At 49.2% G+C, this 17101-nt stretch overlaps 5 protein-coding genes across 5 annotated transcripts; 2 read left to right on the forward strand and 3 right to left on the reverse strand.

The window, feature by feature from the left end:
- The first annotated feature begins 261 nt into the window (after positions 1–261).
- On the forward strand, positions 262–3228 carry IDH2 (NAD-dependent isocitrate dehydrogenase). The gene is made up of 5 exons (XM_066126269.1): positions 262–502; positions 563–622; positions 800–886; positions 980–1102; positions 1194–3228. The coding sequence occupies exons 1-5, from the start codon at positions 419–421 to the stop codon at positions 1983–1985; spliced, it is 1146 nt and encodes a 381-aa protein (XP_065982370.1). The 5' UTR covers positions 262–418; the 3' UTR covers positions 1986–3228.
- TrAFT101_001210 (uncharacterized protein) lies at positions 2874–5003 on the reverse strand. The gene has a single exon (XM_066126270.1). The coding sequence runs from the start codon at positions 4774–4776 to the stop codon at positions 3637–3639; it is 1140 nt and encodes a 379-aa protein (XP_065982371.1). The 5' UTR covers positions 4777–5003; the 3' UTR covers positions 2874–3636.
- A 2093-nt stretch (positions 5004–7096) lies between these two features.
- TrAFT101_001211 (uncharacterized protein) lies at positions 7097–7546 on the reverse strand (the record flags this gene model as incomplete). The annotated part of the gene is made up of 1 exon (XM_024899178.2): positions 7097–7546. The coding sequence occupies one exon, from the start codon at positions 7544–7546 to the stop codon at positions 7097–7099; it is 450 nt and encodes a 149-aa protein (XP_024765456.2).
- Positions 7547–8841: 1295 nt separating this feature from the next.
- On the reverse strand, positions 8842–13344 carry TrAFT101_001212 (uncharacterized protein; the record flags this gene model as incomplete). Its single annotated transcript, XM_024909440.2, has 5 exons — positions 13015–13344; positions 12108–12949; positions 11667–12007; positions 9358–11563; positions 8842–9309 (listed from the first exon to the last, which is right to left on the reverse strand). The coding sequence occupies exons 2-5, from the start codon at positions 12213–12215 to the stop codon at positions 8842–8844; spliced, it is 3123 nt and encodes a 1040-aa protein (XP_024765457.2). The 5' UTR covers positions 12216–12949; positions 13015–13344.
- Positions 13345–14216: 872 nt separating this feature from the next.
- TrAFT101_001213 (uncharacterized protein) lies at positions 14217–17053 on the forward strand. The gene has a single exon (XM_024907542.2). It carries the CDS (start codon positions 14642–14644, stop codon positions 16625–16627), a length of 1986 nt encoding a protein of 661 aa, XP_024765459.1. The 5' UTR covers positions 14217–14641; the 3' UTR covers positions 16628–17053.
- Positions 17054–17101: the final 48 nt, after the last annotated feature.

The raw sequence follows: 17101 nt of genomic DNA on the forward strand, positions 1-17101 counted from the left end.
AAAAAAAAAAAAATAGCTGGCAGCATCGACGTAATTAATGGTCCCGCCTCGATTGGGCGTAGCTCGGAGCGTCCATGCCGCAAACCGAACGGATCCGAGGCGCCTGGCCGACGCGGCAGAGCGGAAGAGAGGAAAAAAATGTTCGAATGAGGGAAATTTCACGGGCGAGCCACAGCGCATGTGGCTGGTTTCTACCCACTCAGCTTGCGTTTGAGCCACTCGCAGCGCAGCAACCAAGGCTGAAGCGTGCATATCGCCGGCTCTCAGTCTCGGCCAAAAAACTTTCCAGATGGGTTTTGTTTATTAGCGACTCTCCTTTTTCTCTCTCTTCTTATTATTCCGCAGATCCAAGCCAGCCTCCCTCTCCCCTCCTCCCTTCGATATTTGATCTTTTATACATCCTTTCACACTCTTCACCATGCTGGCCATCCGCTCTCTCTCCAGCCCTGCCAGGCACTGCGTGCGAGCAGCTCCCCGCGCTGCCGCCACCTGGTCGATTTCGGTACGAAGCACAAACATGGGCTTGACGGGGAAGGATAATTGTCTGACATGCGCGGCTTAGAACCAGCGATTCTACTCCCAGGAGCGCGTTGCCAAGTACGAGGGAACCAAGGATGCCAATGTACGTCGTCGATGCCTAATTTGCGCAGGCCCTTTTGCTATCCGCGGCTCTTCCTGCGACTTGCTTGTTGGCTTTATGTCACCGGAACAGAGGAGGCATAAAAAATTCACTCAAGTCGCAGAGCTTGGCGCTTGCACAGCTTTACCCAGCAAGACAAAATACTTACAATTTGAATAGGGCAACTACCTCGTCAGCTTGATCGAGGGTGACGGTATCGGCCCCGAGATTGCTCAGTCTGTCAAGGACATCTTCGCCGCCGCCAAGGTACGACTTACCTCTCTGGTCCCTCGAGGGAAGAAGCAGAAGAAGAAGGAGGAGAAAAAGCAGAAGAGGATGATGGCTAACAATGGAGACTAGACCCCAATTGCTTGGGAGCCCATCGACGTCAACCCCATCATCAAGGACGGCAGGACCGCCATTCCCGACGCTGCGATTGAGAACATCAACAAGAACAAGATTGCCCTCAAGGGTCCTCTGGCTGTGCGTAAATATGAGCTCCTTTCCAAATCACCCGCGGTCGTAATGAACGGATATGAAAAGAACAGATTGTGCTGATGCGTTTGCTTTACAGACCCCCGTTGGCAAGGGCCACGTCTCCCTCAACCTGACCCTGCGACGAACCTTCAACCTGTTCGCCAACCTGCGACCCTGCCGATCCGTCGCCGGTTTCAAGACCCCCTACGATGGTGTTGACACCGTCCTGATCCGAGAGAACACCGAGGGCGAGTACTCTGGCATCGAGCACGTCGTTGTTGACGGAGTTGTCCAGAGCATCAAGCTCATCACCAAGGAGGCCAGCGAGCGTGTCCTGCGATTCGCCTTCCAGCACGCCGAGTCCATTGGCCGCAAGAAGGTCCGCGTCGTCCACAAGGCCACCATCATGAAGATGTCCGACGGTCTCTTCCTCAAGACCGCCGAGCAGGTTGCCAAGGACTTCCCCAACATCGAGTTCGACGCCGAGCTGCTCGACAACACCTGCCTGAAGATGGTCACCGACCCCAACCCCTACAACGACAAGGTCCTGGTCATGCCCAACCTGTACGGTGACATTCTGTCCGACATGTGCGCCGGCCTCATCGGTGGTCTCGGCCTGACCCCCTCCGGCAACATCGGTGACGAGTGCTCCATCTTCGAGGCCGTCCACGGCTCCGCCCCGGATATCGCCGGCAAGGGCCTTGCCAACCCCACCGCCCTGCTGCTCAGCTCTATCATGATGCTGCGCCACATGCGTCTCAACGACCACGCCAACAAGATTGAGAAGGCCATCTTCGACACCCTGGCCGAGGGCAAGGCCCTGACCGGTGATCTCGGCGGCAAGGCCAAGACCCACGAGTACGCCGGTGCCATCATTGAGAAGCTGTAAATTTGATGACATAAAAAAAAAGAAGGCGTCTTTTTCTTTTTCTTTTCATCAATTTCGATACCTCAGCATCTCTCTACCGCGGCTTTACATCAACCATTTAAAGAAAGCATCAATCATATCACCACAAACGACCCGCCATTGCCGCAAACTCATACCACCAATGTAACTCGAGCTACTTCCTGCTGAATGTAATAATTCAGCATCCTCAGTTTGCTCGCGCCATACATCACCTTTTTTTTTCTTTTTATACTTAAATAAAAAAACCACCAGAAGGAGAATTTCATTGTTTTCATTGCGGTTATTCCAAAGGTGTATTGACACATTAGCAGCAAGCATCAGTACATTTGCGGATTTCCAACACAAAAAAAAGAGAGAGAGGTGGGAGAAAGGGAGTGAGCGGGAAGGAAATGCAAAGAAGGGGGGACAAAAAAGGAACGAGCGGTTTAGAACATGTATGCATGGACAAAATACTAGACGGTGTGTTGGTGTGCAGTTTTTCCAGTTTCACTACTAGAAATCCGGCCACGGCGCAGCAAAATAATCCAAAAAAAAAACAAGTTCAAAAAAACAAACATCGTCACAATCTACTGTGTCCGTACTGGCAACGAGTATATCTTCATGCAACGGCAAGGAAATCCCTTCGTCGGCATAGCTTCCGTGACACGGACAAAAGAAGTGGCCATACGGAGCACAGTTCGATATATCGTACTTTTGTGCCACGTCGTAATTCTAGCACGAGGGAGAAATATACTGCAGCAGCAACAGATCCCATGATTTCATCGGTTTTGGTGTCGTTACGCGTATCCGAACGCGGGAAATGACGTAGTTTTCGGGTTGCTCTGCAGTAATTATTTGTTATCCATGCATAACTGCATACATGAGCAGGCCACGACTGCACTAGAACATTTGAAATAACGAGAAAGGGGGGGGGATGAATTATTAATCTTCATTCTAAATGAGAAGAGATTCTGTTTTCCCTGCAATAGCCAATCGCTAGCTGTTCAATGCCAAGTTCAAGTTCGAAGGAAAAGAGATGAAAGATTGTTCATACAAATAGTAGTACATGAGACAGCAAATGGCCCAATCCAGCGATAAAAACAAACAACGCCCGTACCCAGCCTTGGGGGGGAAGAAAAAAGAATACACACAAAGCAGTGATGATGAGCCACGCCTGTAAGTCAAAGCAGATACATACTAGTGATAGCAAGGTCGTATATCATGATATCTCAAATTCAAATCCCGTTTAATAGATGCCTATTTCCATGTCGTGCCAGCGAATAAAAGGATCAACAACGCGCTAAGGCTGTAGTAGAACAAAACAAATAGAGGAAGATATCCCCATGTCCGGATGAGGATGTCGTTTTTTGGCCGCAAAGGGATAGGCTGCATAATGCTCCGTGCACTCCCTTTTAAAAATGCAAATAAATAAAAAGAAATAGAAAAGACTAATATCAGCATATCCAGCTGGAGGCTTGCGTGTGTCGTGGTCGCATGATTCGGAGTTTGTACATAAATGTGCTCGCTAAGGCCAGAGCTGCGGTAGCACCGGATGTCTTTTGTGTAATAGTTGCATCCGCGTGTGTTTCATGCCTGGCAACGTGTGCAGCATTCCGACAAAGCGAAGCCAACCATGGTTGCCGTACAAGGCCGCCTAGTTGAGAAAAGACAAGCCAAAAAAGCCCCTATTGGACTCTCGTCCGTCCAGCACTGCGCAAGCCTCCATCTCATCGTCAGCCCATCGCTTCTTGACCATGCCAGGATTGTAAGCTGACCCGCGACGATTAGGTCGATTCGGGAAGAAGAGATGCTGTCGGCAAGCTTCGGTGAACCGTGCCCATTTCCAGTCTTCAGGAGAGCGGCAAGCGCCGAGCTGGTGAATAGCTCTGATGACGACTCTCCACGACTTGATGCCGCTGTTTGCAAGTATGCAAGGCTCGATTGTGATGTCATAGTCCATCAGGCATAAGCCACAGGATCCCGTCGCCTCGCGGCAGGGGACCAGGTCATCGCCGCCAGTAAGTGGCTTCCTCTGCAGCTCTGGAATGTATTGGCGAAAGGCCGAAGAGCCGGAAAAGAACGAGGTGTGCTCGCACAGCTTGAAGTCGCGCGCGCCAGTACATTTGCGGAAATCGGCCACATCGGTCTCAGCCACAGCGAAGGCGTAAGTGCGCTGCAGGAACAGCTCGCCATCCATCATCTTGGCCGAAGTTGAACATTTGATGGTGGTCATGCCTCGCTGTTCGCTGTGCTCGATGCACAAATTAGCTAGCGGGATGCCGTGTTCGGCGCCGTATAAGTGACGATTCACAGCCAGCCTAGCATGGGCGTAGCTAAGGCCAAATGGATTGTTGAGGGGAGAGAATCGATCTCGCCCTGAACATTTGTTGTGCTTGCGTTTCTCTCCAGCGTCTTCTAATTTTGAATGAGGTCCAGTGGTTTGCTGAAAAGGATGTAGCTTGTTGCAAGGGGCACAGTAGAAGGTCCCTCTGCCCAGGGGATCCTTTTCGATGAGGGGGAGGAACTGCTTCTTTTGGCTGGGGCGCATTGTCTTGTAGCTCTGCGAGAAGAGTGCATAAGTGCTTCGACAAGCAAGCTTGAGGCAAAGGAGTTCCGAAGCATCCAAGTAGTCTCCAACTAGGAGCAGGATATCCGATGAGACGTTGAGGATGGGAGCTCCCTTGGACAGCTCATCTTGGACAGCGGTAATATTATCGTTGGCGGCGGAAGAAGGTGGTGTAAAGGCACGGAACCAACCACCTCTTGTCCAGAGATTGGTGAGAAGCTGATCCATATTGACGGTTGGGCGAGAATAGTGATGTCGAAACGGGCAACGGCCACGAGAAGGGCTGTGGGGCTCGTCGATCCGTGACGCTTGACGTGTCAGTTGCGTTTGTAAGTGCAGGTACTGAGAGTGTGGTGGTGAGATTCAAGGTCAAAGGACACTGAAGGAGAAAGGGTAAGGATCGAGATGGCCTGTGAGAGAAAGAAGTGAGAGAAAGAAGAGAGAGAGAGAAGAGAGAGAAAGGGCAAACTAAGGTAATGAACAGAGCGGGCATCTGCGTAGCCTAAAAAAAGAAGTAAAAGGCAAACGGGCAAGAACCTTGGACGGCTCCTCCGCAGTGGACGGCCTGAGCGTTGCGTATTGCCTAATTGGGGGTGCGTTGAGCTGGGCTAACGCTGCCGAAGCCCCTGCACGACGGGGGGCTCTGCTGTTTGTTTGGCGCATTTGGCTGGGCAGCAACATCGTGTATACGTGAATGTACTCTTGAATGTAGACGCAGCCCAGCGATTGCGCGGGTGCCGTAGCGGCGGTATCTGTGGCACCGGACTTGGCACAGTCTGGCGGGGTGTCGCTGATGGCATTGCGGGTGCATTTCAGGCCACATGGAAGCCCTGCATTTTCATCTAAATCGCTGCACATGTGTGTGAATGTACATGTACATGCATTCCTGGACTGTGTACGGAGTACATGCAGCGAAACCATCCCAGCGAATACACATCGACATCAGCGACATGTTCTGTTGACCCGTACGCCAACACACAGCCAGAGTTCCCGGCTGGGCGCAGCATCATGTTCCGAATGTGCGGCTCACGGCACATGACGTATACACATTGGGGTCTTCCCTTCCACTGCGCTTCAAAGGGATCACGGCCACGCAAGACACGCAGCACCCTCGGAAGATCGTCTGAGAGAGGGCGGTTACATGTACTTAGCCGCGCGGTGTCTCGGCGGTGCCAAGTACCCATCATACAAACACAAACATATAAGTTCTGCCTCACCTACCAAACATCGAGCCCTATGCTCCCTATTGTTACCGCGAGTATTCAGCAATTCGAATGGAATAAAACGCCATGCGGGGCTCAAAAAGTAGAAACCCATCGCCAAGCTGTTATCAAAGCTGAGGGCTTCCTTCGCCTATATTTTGCGCCTAATGTATGCTACAAAGACAGGGTCATATAAGTGCGGAGTAAACCCATGCCCAGAACTACCTAGTACTATACTTACATATTATTGAATACTAGGTACCTACTATAGCTACAAATAATATGCTAGTTCGAACTACTGCCAGCATCAAGTCATACGCATGTTCTAGTGGTTAGAAAAATCTCCCTCACCTACAAGCTCACCGGGCCAATTAGCACTTTCATCTTTACGAGATGGTTGAAAAGCCATGAAACAAGGATCTCGGCTAGCTGCGCCACCAAGACTCCTGCAACTCTTCCTCCGCATCCAGCTGGGCGGGTTGCCACGCAGGCAAGAAAAAAAACATGTCTCTGATCACATAGGCTCGCGTGCCGCAGTGTCTCACCCTTCTTCCCGGAGACCAATATTATACGTCACAGCCTGGCCAACCTGATCTTGGCTCTGGGCCTCGACGTTGGGGTCTCGACTCTGATACTCGACGCCACAGCGGCTAGTTCTTCAACCCTCCAGCTCTTGGGTAATTCAGGCCCTCAGCTTCCTTCATGGCATGTGAAATAGGACGTATGCTGGTTGGCTGGTAAAGATGTGGGACTCAAGGGATGAAGATCAGAGAGACGACCAACTCAGCCTCGATTTATTAATAGATACCTATCTGCCACTATTAAACAGAACTAATGTACCATCCTTGGGCTATTACCTCATGACTCGGCAACTTGACCCAAGCGCCTACTGCTGATTATCTTTTGGTTAGAGAAATAAGTCAACACAATTGTCGCTCTTGTTGCTCGTTCTGATAGATGTATAACGGGTCCACGACATAGAGAGTGGTAAAGTCGATAAAACGGATGTGCATAACACATGCGCAGCAGACTGTGCCATGTCTCTTATTATGGCATCTATAGTGCTTATGCCAAGTGATTTAGAGGGGCGTTAATCTATGGTTGGATAGGCTGGACCCCAAATACAGCATGGCTTGATAGCCTTAATTCAACTACCCTATAAATGTATTCAATCGCGTAATTATATAGCAGGTCCTCAAGTTGACAAAAAAGTTATTTTGTATTACTAGATAACTCTAATATTCATCCTTCAAGCTCCATGTCGACAGTGAGAAGTACAAAAACCTCGAAGGGGGGAAGAAACAGGAAAAGAAAACAAATAGAAGGGGCTATCTGGTGCTGGATTTCTATTCTGTCCGCCCCCTGGATCTGTAAAAAGCCTCTTCTTCGGCCTTTTTGCGCTGCTCTTCAAAGCGTTCGAAAAGTTTATCTTGTCGAATTCTGATCTCTGCTACTTCAGCAAGAAATTTATGTTGCCTAATTTCCCGATCTATCAACTCTCCATATAATTGAGCAGAAGGATCGTCTTCCCGAACCTCTTGTCCTATATCCACTTGCTCTACACTCTGTCCTTCTGATGGAGTAGGAGGTTTCGTTTCCGCGGTCTTAAGCTCTGTCTTCCGCTCTTCCAGCTGGCCGAGATAAATCTCTTCCCATGTTTTCCGCTCTGCAAGCTCTCTGTTGAATCGATCGCGAAATTCCTTGCGTATGATGCCCCGCTCTTCTGTGCGAGCTTCTGCCTGAAGAGGAACATTTTTCATACTGTCTAGTCTTTGCTCGCCACGGTCTGTCTCCATTTTCTGTATTTGTGATATAATCTCTTGCTGTGGGTAGTGGATTTGCGAAGATGGAGACTTGCTATAGCTGAATCGTTCTTAGGATCTGTTTTCTATGGGAAACTAAGCACTGCCGTTGACATTCAGACTCTAAGAAGGCATCGTGCTGATCTTGCGGTAGCTTATATATCCGGTATTTGACGTTATTTCCGAGATGTCTGACTTGTCCTGCGACATTTTCATCTTTTAATGAACAAGCTATTCTTTGATTCGACTTTGTTCGCTGGCAACAAAGGATGGTGTACGAACACTGATACACACAAAGAGGCTTGACATACTACGATAATGCAAACTGTTCTTTCTAATAATATCTTTTTGTCTGTTATTTGTTCAAATGTTGGCCGTACTATACTACTAGGTGAAGTCAGCCATAACCTGCAATCCTCTCAAACAAAATATAGAAGCAGTACTAACCGGAAGGTATCCAGCGCTGCAAACCGTATTCCGGCCCCGGCGTATGAAAGGGTGATCTTTAGGACAACTTATACCTACAGGTGTAAGCCTTAGTACATACCTAAAGTAGTAAATGGCACAGGCCGTGACTGATTTCGTAGGAATATTTATTGAAATATCATTTAACGGCCCAGTTTTATTATCCAGAACCCCAACCGGGACATGGTAAAAAGGTCAGTCCACACTATATATATCTCAGAAGAATATAATCCTTGAAATGATTTAGGCAGTAGAGGTAGTAGAGGCAGTAGAATGCTAGAATACATATCATTGTAATGCTTCGGCTTGAGTCTTTATAATAGAGTACCCGTCTGCATTAAATATACATATATGTTAAAATAATTATAATTATTTGTAACAGGATTAGAAAGGGTGCCAATCGAGCCAATCGAGCCAAAAAAAGATCCGTCAATGCTAGCAGCTTAGGCTAGCACTGCCCTTTACAACAACTTATATAACTACTATAACAGAAATCCCGGTACATTGTTTAATAATATAAATTAAAAAAATTTGATTAATAATTATTATTTATAATTATTATTAATTAATAAATTATAAAAATAAAAATATTATTATTATAATTAATTAATTTTACTTTATATTAATTCTTTAATATATAATATATTGTATATAATTTTTATTTAAATTTTTATTAAATTTATAAATATTTTTTAAAAAATATTTAACTTTTATTATATAATTAATAAAACTACTTTATTTTGTAATATTTTAAAATAACTTATTTATTTAACTAATACTAGTTATTAATATTATAATATAAAATATAATTTAAAATAAAAATATTACAATCTCCCGCTCTGTATTTCTTTTTCGAATATTTTTACTCCCCAGACGTCGTAAAACCGCAGAGGCCCAATTGTCTTAAATCGTAGATGGGTTCCGACGTTAATATCTACATCATCGCTATCGCTTTCTGAATCAAGACTGTCCATAGGAAGAGCTGGGAAAGGATTGTGAAGACCAGTACTGACCGGGGCTGCCGTGTCCTTGCTCTTGCCCTTCGCTCGCTTGTTATTGCTTTGTTCATTTGAGGTGTCATCAATCCCCTGATTTGGCCTGACAACTTGGTATACACGATCACCTTCCATTGCGATCCATTCTAGCTTGAGCTCGGGGTGGTGTGATAGATTGTCAACAATGAACCTTAGGATTTCTCGCATAACCGACATGCAGGCATCATGGCTGCGAAAGTGTACGATATTAATGGCACACAGATTGACAAGCCCGGAAACGTGTTGCATAAAAACATGCTGTTAAAATTAGCTTTTGTTTTGTGTCTTTTTTCTTTCTCTACTCACCAGAGCGTGGATATTCATGCTCAGCGCCAACTCCTTAAGATTCCGCCCTTGAGTGCATATAAGGACCATCGTTTTCTCATTACAGTCCCAATTAGGTCCAGAAGACTCATCCCTGATCATCAATCGCTTTAGTTTGCGAATGTGTTTCTTGAGGACAAGCCGGCGAATCTGGTCTATTACCGTTGAGCCTCGCGGCGCAAAACTTTCAGGTTTACTTTTAACATCCCGTTCCAGTAGAAAGAGCTCGTGTATCTCTTCGAGCTCAGATGCAAAACCGAGAAACGTGTCAGTCACATTGTCAGTGAAGATGCTTCTCAGCCCAAGAGGCCGCTGTCTGTTCTCTTTGGCGAGAAGATTCCAGATAGGCACTTGGTTGCCAACGTTGAGAAGGGTAAGCTGCTTGAGACAGGAAATGTTGATCGACCGTGATAAAACAGATGCCTTGACGGGGATGAGATGGATGCTCAGAGACGTAAGCGTCAACCCTCTTGTTCGACGGATATAATCTCTCATGCCGTTGCGGTTGATGGCTGCTACTTGACGCTCTACCTCATCCATCTCCTCCTCAACTACCTGGATTTCATTCTGGAGGTCAGTAACCATGGAGCTGAATCCTGTGAACTGTGCGTCGGCGTCTTTGATAAGAACCTGGTCCATCGATGAACCCTGGGCACGCATATCATTAATTCGCTTTCCTATGGCTTTTGATCGGTCTCGGAATGAACCAAGTTTGGTCATTAGGTTCTCGAGATTGATTTTTGCTGCCTTGGCCGCAGCAAGCTTTCTAGCCTTTTCCGTCATTTTAGATGGCATTTCAGCCTCAGCCCCAGCCTCAACCTCAGCCTCAGCCGCCTTGCTTGATGTTCCAGCAGTATCAACTGCAACTGCAACTGCATCAACCACAGGGGTAGGAGCTGCCGAATCAGCAGAAAAATCGAATTGCAGAGGCTCTGCTTCGGAAGTGGACCCGTCCACAGGTTTATATTCGATGCTATTTGAAGGACTCGAGTCCTCTGTTTCTTCAAATCCATCGTCGATGACCTCTAGGTGCTCAATATCAATATCCTCTGGAGAAACGTCACCGCTTTTCTTCTTGGATACATTGCTACATGAGCTTTCATCGGACTTTGCCTCTGCTGTGGAAGTGGTATTCTCTTCAGCTTCCTTGGCAGAGGGGGCCTCAGCATCTGCTTTATCGCCTGTGCTTGGAGATTCGCCCTCAGTAACCGCCTGGGCCGTGCTGGTTGAGGCTTCTCCGTTGGAGGCATTTGGCGGTCCAGTAGCCGGTCCAGAAGTGTCGATAGAATATACATATTTCCTTGCAGCTTTCGCCATAGTGTCAAGTATCTCTTGCCGATCTGAGAATCGAGATGACCCGTCAGTAATTTTAGTATAAGCTTCCTTTATGGATGTAAAGAAGGCCTCGCTAGGGTCCATTGCTGGAGTTTCCGTATTCTTTTTGTCGGTATCCTGGCTGGCTTGATCATCCTCTGCTTTGGGCCGCGCGTTAATTGAGTGGGGGTACAGCTCGAGTATTCTACCAAGCATCGACTCCTGAAGCTTTCGCTCTTCTTGGGCTCGAAAAGCTCTGACGGGACCAATAGTGTCATAGTCGATATCATCCATATTATTGTTGTTCTGGGTGGTGGGATGAACTTGAAATTCGCCCTCAATGTCTGAATCGTCTGCGTCGGAACCGGGTGAAGGCTTACGTGCCTGGTTCGCTAAAGTATCGGATAAAGATAGTTGAAGCTCAGTGAGCGTACAGCTCGAATTCTTGATACAAATATTGAGCTCGCTCACTATATCGAGGGTGTCGATATCCAAGACACTTAGTCTCCTGAGATTTTTGAACCCTGAAAATGTGGAGGGCTCTTTTGCACCGTCTGCATGCTTTCCGACGTTGTTCTTAAGCGCTGATTTGTATGACGGTGGCATCAGAGCAGGCGGGGGTCCACTAACGACAGGCAGGGTAGCTCCCGGATGCGGCGGTGGAGGCAGCAGAGAGAGGGGAGCAAGTGGCGGAATGCTTCCCCAAGGATTTGCCGCACTTGGCTGAGGGTAGTTGCCGGAAGAGACTGGCAGTGGTGGTGGTCGCGTGTAGTAAGATTCTCCTGCCTGCATCCGAACATGTAGCTTCTTGAGCGATGCTATTCGATGCAGCTCGCGGTAAACGGGCCTGCTTAATTCTACACGGATGTTCCATCTGCAAGAAAAACCCATAAGATTTAGTATGTCTCACTCCCACGTCCAGACTGGAACAAACATTCTGGGATACCCAAATGTAGGGCGGAGATACGCATACTCACCGAAAAACTTCAAGAGACCTGGCCCGTTTCAGTGTAAGATGTAAAAGCGTGTTTAGAAATTTTCCACAACTAGCAGAATACAAATACGACTGATAAGAGGCCTCTCCCTTGAGGCCAGCACTAAGAGTGTCCATGGAGAAATCTCTTAGGTGTTTGGCGTAGTCATAATTGCTCGTGGTGAACGTATTAAGGCCGCTGGCAAGACCGTCGATAGAAGAGTCGAAGCTGAGGTCGTCATCATCGGGAAAGATGATGTGGAAGTTTTTATAGAGCTGAGCCGAGGCGAGTTCATGGAAGTGACGAGAGACGACAGCGAGGCATATCAGATCGCTTTGTGAGCACTAGATAGCAAGACAAACAAGTAAGTATGAGGTACATGGATGGTGTTTTTTTTTTTCGTCGAAGGGAAATAGAAAGAAAATCTGACAAGGGGGACCATACGTGTGAGATGATTTCTTGCTGGGCTTCCGCAGGTAAATCGATAAACGAGAGTCGCTGCTCCTTGGACTCGGCCGCCACCACCTCGTCGCCGGCAGCGCTCGTGGCCATGATGGATTGTTGGTAGAGCAGTAGCAGGCGGCCGAGAAGGCGACGAAGACGAGACGAAGCGAAGCGCACTCCTCAGCGCCACAGACGACGATGAGGAGGAGGGGCCACGAAAGCCGGTTGTAGACAGATGGTCGATGGGATCAGTCAGCGAAGAGCAGGCAACGCCGTTTGCTCAGTTGCTGACTAGGCAGGTTGTATAACGAGACTCGCCGAGAGGACCGACGCCGGTATTGGCAGGACGCTGATGATGATACCGATGGCGATACTAGCTGATAATCTGGTGTTTGGATATGATGTGATGCAGAGGTTGTGGTAGGAGGTAAAAGTCAAGCTTCAGCCAGACTAAGGCCAGCGCCACGTTGCGAGCAGCGGCCTGAGCGAATTTCGGCCTTGTGGTCTGGTCTTGCTGTGTTTCCTACGTCGCACCGGCCCCGAAACTTCTGCTTCTGGGGCTTGACTGATTGAACTTGAGCCAGGAGCGGCAGGTGTATGGAAACATGGGGAATGGCGGCTTTGATGGGCCACACACGTGGGTAGAGAGGCTGGCTCAGCGGGGTGGAGGAGCCAATTTAGGCGACGTTGGCTGCTGGTTGGCGCTAAAGGCCCTGTAATTATGGGGTGTGGGTGTGCTGGGACCGCTTGGCCGTTCGCTAGCCTGGGCGTTGCTTGAGGGGAAACGCGCACGGGCACGAGCACTTACACCGGCCAAAGCTAATAATATGGGCGCGATGCTACTAGCAGCAGCACCATTTGAATCAGCTTATGTTGTCGATATTGGATGATGGTGGCGCCTACTTACTTGTTGATACTGCCATGCCAAGATCGTCACCCATTGTCAGCACTGAGATATACATGCAAAGTGCAGCTGTGAGGTCGTAGACAAAGGTGCTGTTTATTTTCTTGCATGATACCGAGCCGTGTTGGGAGCTGCGGACCGCTGGGGGGGGGAAAGACTGTGCGATAGCAGAGCGGGTTTTTTGTCTCCAATTTGCCACCGCAAGAGGCTCGCACAACCCTAAATATTCCAACATGATGAGAGCCAGTGAGAAGGCCAGATGGTATTAGTAACGAGAGGAGATGCATGCTCAGGCAGTCTGTTGCCTGCGTGCCTGGGCACCAATGCTGCTGGAAAGCAAAAGGATTGATAAGTGTTTATCAGTCAAACCAGTATTGGCCGAAGCCCGCCATCTTTATAGGCTAAGCACTCTATCCGCATCGAATCGGTTTTAATACATACATACAACCAGTGCTATTAATCTACTACGGTACAACTATTACTATCCTGGCTGGCTTCGCATGTGGTGAATTGTCATGGGCATTAAAGCCAATGAGTCATTCAGAACCTGCTTGGCTGCCTGGGGCCCGTCAACTACTCCTCCCAAAATCTGTATATCATCAACTAATGCACGTCCAACAAACAATGTCGGTCCAATCAACAACAGACAGCTCCAGCTGCAAGCTCCATCCAGTGCTACCACCACCACTTAACTGGCCATTTCCACTTACAAACCCAGCCTGAGGTACCGCTCAAGACAACCCCCAGAATCCTTCACCAGCGTCCGTATCGATTACATGCCGCAGCCTCACGGCCAGGTTAGGCAATTGCCGAGCGGGCCTGGCAAAAATCGCGCCACATCTCCTGCTTTAGCCGCCCCCATTGCTTGCCAACCAAAACAACGCGTTGAATAAGGCCTGGCCTGGCCGTAGCCTTGCCTGTGTCCTCTCTTTATATGGCCTACTCGCAGTGTATCGCATTAATACCTAGTCTACGTAGTGGCCTTTCTCTGCCAATTCCCCTCAATGTTTACCACATTCTGCATGCTGTGGAGCCGCATCTGCCTAAAAACCAAAACGGCGCCTCTGCAGCAGCTGGAACTGGACGCAGCTCCGGGCACGGCAGCCAAAAGCCGGGCGTTGTAGCCAGTACTTCGCACAGTGGCTATAAATACCACTGCCCAGCTGGTACTGATTACACGGGAGCAACCAAGTGGGCTGTGCAGAGCAAGCAAACACCTGGTTCCGTCCAGCACTTCAAACCAGCTAATGCACGCACTTTTCCTTGGCCACCACTTGGTATAAAACCATCCATGGCCCGACTGACGCTGCCGCTCCAATCCTTCTAGCGATCATCCTCTTCTTGCTTGCTGTCTTTTTCTCGTCGCTCATTGAATTAGCTGCTGAAGGGGAACAGAGCATCCCATTTCTCTCGCTCATTTCTGCATGCAACTCGAGACCGCAGCCGTTCGTTTTGCCCTGCCAAGCCATTGAGCTACCGCAGTTGCTTGACCTTAGCTCGATTCGCCACCTTGTCTAACGGTTGCCGGTCTGAACAATCGGGATAATAGATAGGATCAGAGAAGAAGGGAGATTGAGAGAGAGAAAATAAAAGAAAAATCTGTTGGTGTTAAAGGGAAACAACCGACAGCATGGCAGACGCTGAAGAACCCCAGTTCAACACGCTGGCAGAGCGGATAGCTGCGTTGAACAAGCAGAAGAACTTCAGCAGCGTTGGCACCCCTGAAGCTGCTCGCAAGAAACCGCCGCCGCCTCCTCCTCCTGGACGCCCTTCTGCTGAAGCCCAAGGCCGGAGCCAAACTGCTCCCGTCGTGACTATCAACGGCTCGGCACATGAGACTGCACCCCGCGCACCCCCAAGACCCAAGCCAAATGCCGATGCACCGCCCCCCCTCCCTCGTCGGAATACCCAGAATGCTGCAGATGCTTCTGGCCCTCCACCTTTGCCGGCGAGGACTGGATCTTACCAGGCGTCGCCTGCACTACCGCCACGGCGAACGTCGACGATTACGGTCCCCAAGCCCTCAGGACGACGCAACTCTGCGTCATCTGAAGCATCGATGCAGTCTACCATGTCATCTCTGTCATTGACTAAGACGATTTCTTCTACCACGAGCAATGGATCCAACGGCACGGTCGTGCATAAGCTGCCACCCGTAACGGACATGGCTGACCTGCCCCCTTTGCCACCCACGAGGCGAGAATTGGAAGCAAAGGCGAAGGAGGAGGCTGCAGCGAGGCAAGCCGCCGCCAGAGAGGCCAGAGAGGCCAGACCCGGTCTCCCCCCTAGACAACCATCGAGACCAGTCAGGCCCCAGGCTTCTGCAAGCACTGAGTCCGTGCCGAGACCGACACCGAAGCCTGCCCCTGTGACTGTTCAAATCCGTGGCTTTGGGACTGGGTCTCGAACAGAGCAGGCCCCACGAATGCCACCGAGGCCCAAGATTGATGCCGCTGCCGATGACGCTCCGCCTCCTATCCCAATGGCCTCTCGGCCCTCTGTCGCCCAGATTCAAGCCATCTCATCTCGAGCGTCACCAGCCCCTCCCGCTGTGGCCAACGATTGCTGGGTATGCAGAGATTGGAGTGGACCTGATGCTGTCGCCGCCCAGTACCCCAGAGAGGGACTGCCCCGGAATGACCCCGTTGGATATCTTGCCCGCGCACTATGTGATCCGTTCCCCTCATATAACGACAAGGCAAGAGCCATCTTCACATGGTTCCACCACAACATTGCGTATGATACCCAAGCCTTCTTCAGCGGCAATATCAGGGGGCAAACGCCTGAAAACACCATACTATACGGCGCAGCCGTTTGTCAAGGATATGCGGAGACGTACAAGGCGATCGCCAACAAGGCCGGCCTGGAGTGCATCGTTGTTGGCGGTCATGGCAAAGGCTATGGATATACTCCTCTGAAAAAGGGAGAAAGACCGCCGCCTGCTGACCCGAGCGGGCACGCATGGAATGCCGTCAGGGTTGATGGCGGTGTTTGGCGGCTGCTCGACGCCTGCTGGGGAGCTGGCCACATCTGCGGAAATAACAACTTGTTCAAGAAAGAATTCAGCCCAGTTCAGTTTACAAACAGCGGTCACCGCTTTGGTAATACTCATTTCCCTTCTGATGGTAGGCACCAATTCCGAGAGGATGGCCGTACTATCACTTGGGACGAATATATCATTGGCCGTTCTCAGGGTCCGCCAGTGGAAGTATTTGGCAACTGTGGCCAAGAGGGCATTGCCGAAGATTCAATCGAGCCTGCGTCGAAGGAAATATCTGTATACAGTGGCGAGATTGTTCGCTTCCAGTTCTCAAAAATATGCGAGCACTGGAAATCAGAAAAGAATGGCCGTGGAAAGCCTCCTTTGTTCCTGCTACAGTTCCACGGCGTCGATGGCCGCAAAGACGACATCATCCCGATTGAGACAGATGGCTTCTGGCACTGGGCTGATGTTAATGCTCGCGACCTTGGTGCTCCAGGCCAGTCGGTGATGGTGCTGCAGCTGACATCTATGGATGGCCAAGACGCACGGGGCGTGACCGCTCAACAGTTTCTCTCCAAGAAGGGCAAAGTTGGAATGGCTTGGGCTTATGTTGCCAAGTGGGAATTGGTTTAAAAGAGTTGGGATTTTCTTTTTACGAAACTGCTGTTGCAAAGTGTTTGAACAGCCAAACAAACAAAACAATTATTAAAAAAATTGGCCATGATATGCTTTAGATGAGGGACATATATGCTCACGGCGACAGCCGTTGATACCCTGGTTTTTAACACGCAAAGAACTGCGCCGTAACATATAGCACTGGTATTTGAGCTTATTATTTGAGCTTGAGTCTTTTTGAATTTGCAATTGATCTAGGCAAAGACGAACGACGTCTTGGTAATGGTATTATATACACAGAAGGGAATGGCACCTGGGAAGGCTTGAGCCGCTCATTGCCAGGGTTAATATTATGAATTTTTACGACTATAATTCAAGATCAAGGAATTGACCAAATTGAAGACTTCTCATTCCCTTTGGCATACGAATATACTTCCAAACAGCTGACTCTATTGATTGTAGCAGTCTCAATGTTTCATCCCATCTTTCCAT

Source organism: Trichoderma asperellum, chromosome 1 (genome assembly GCF_020647865.1).
Source record: "Trichoderma asperellum chromosome 1, complete sequence".
In the NCBI taxonomy this organism is placed as follows: domain Eukaryota; kingdom Fungi; phylum Ascomycota; class Sordariomycetes; order Hypocreales; family Hypocreaceae; genus Trichoderma; species Trichoderma asperellum.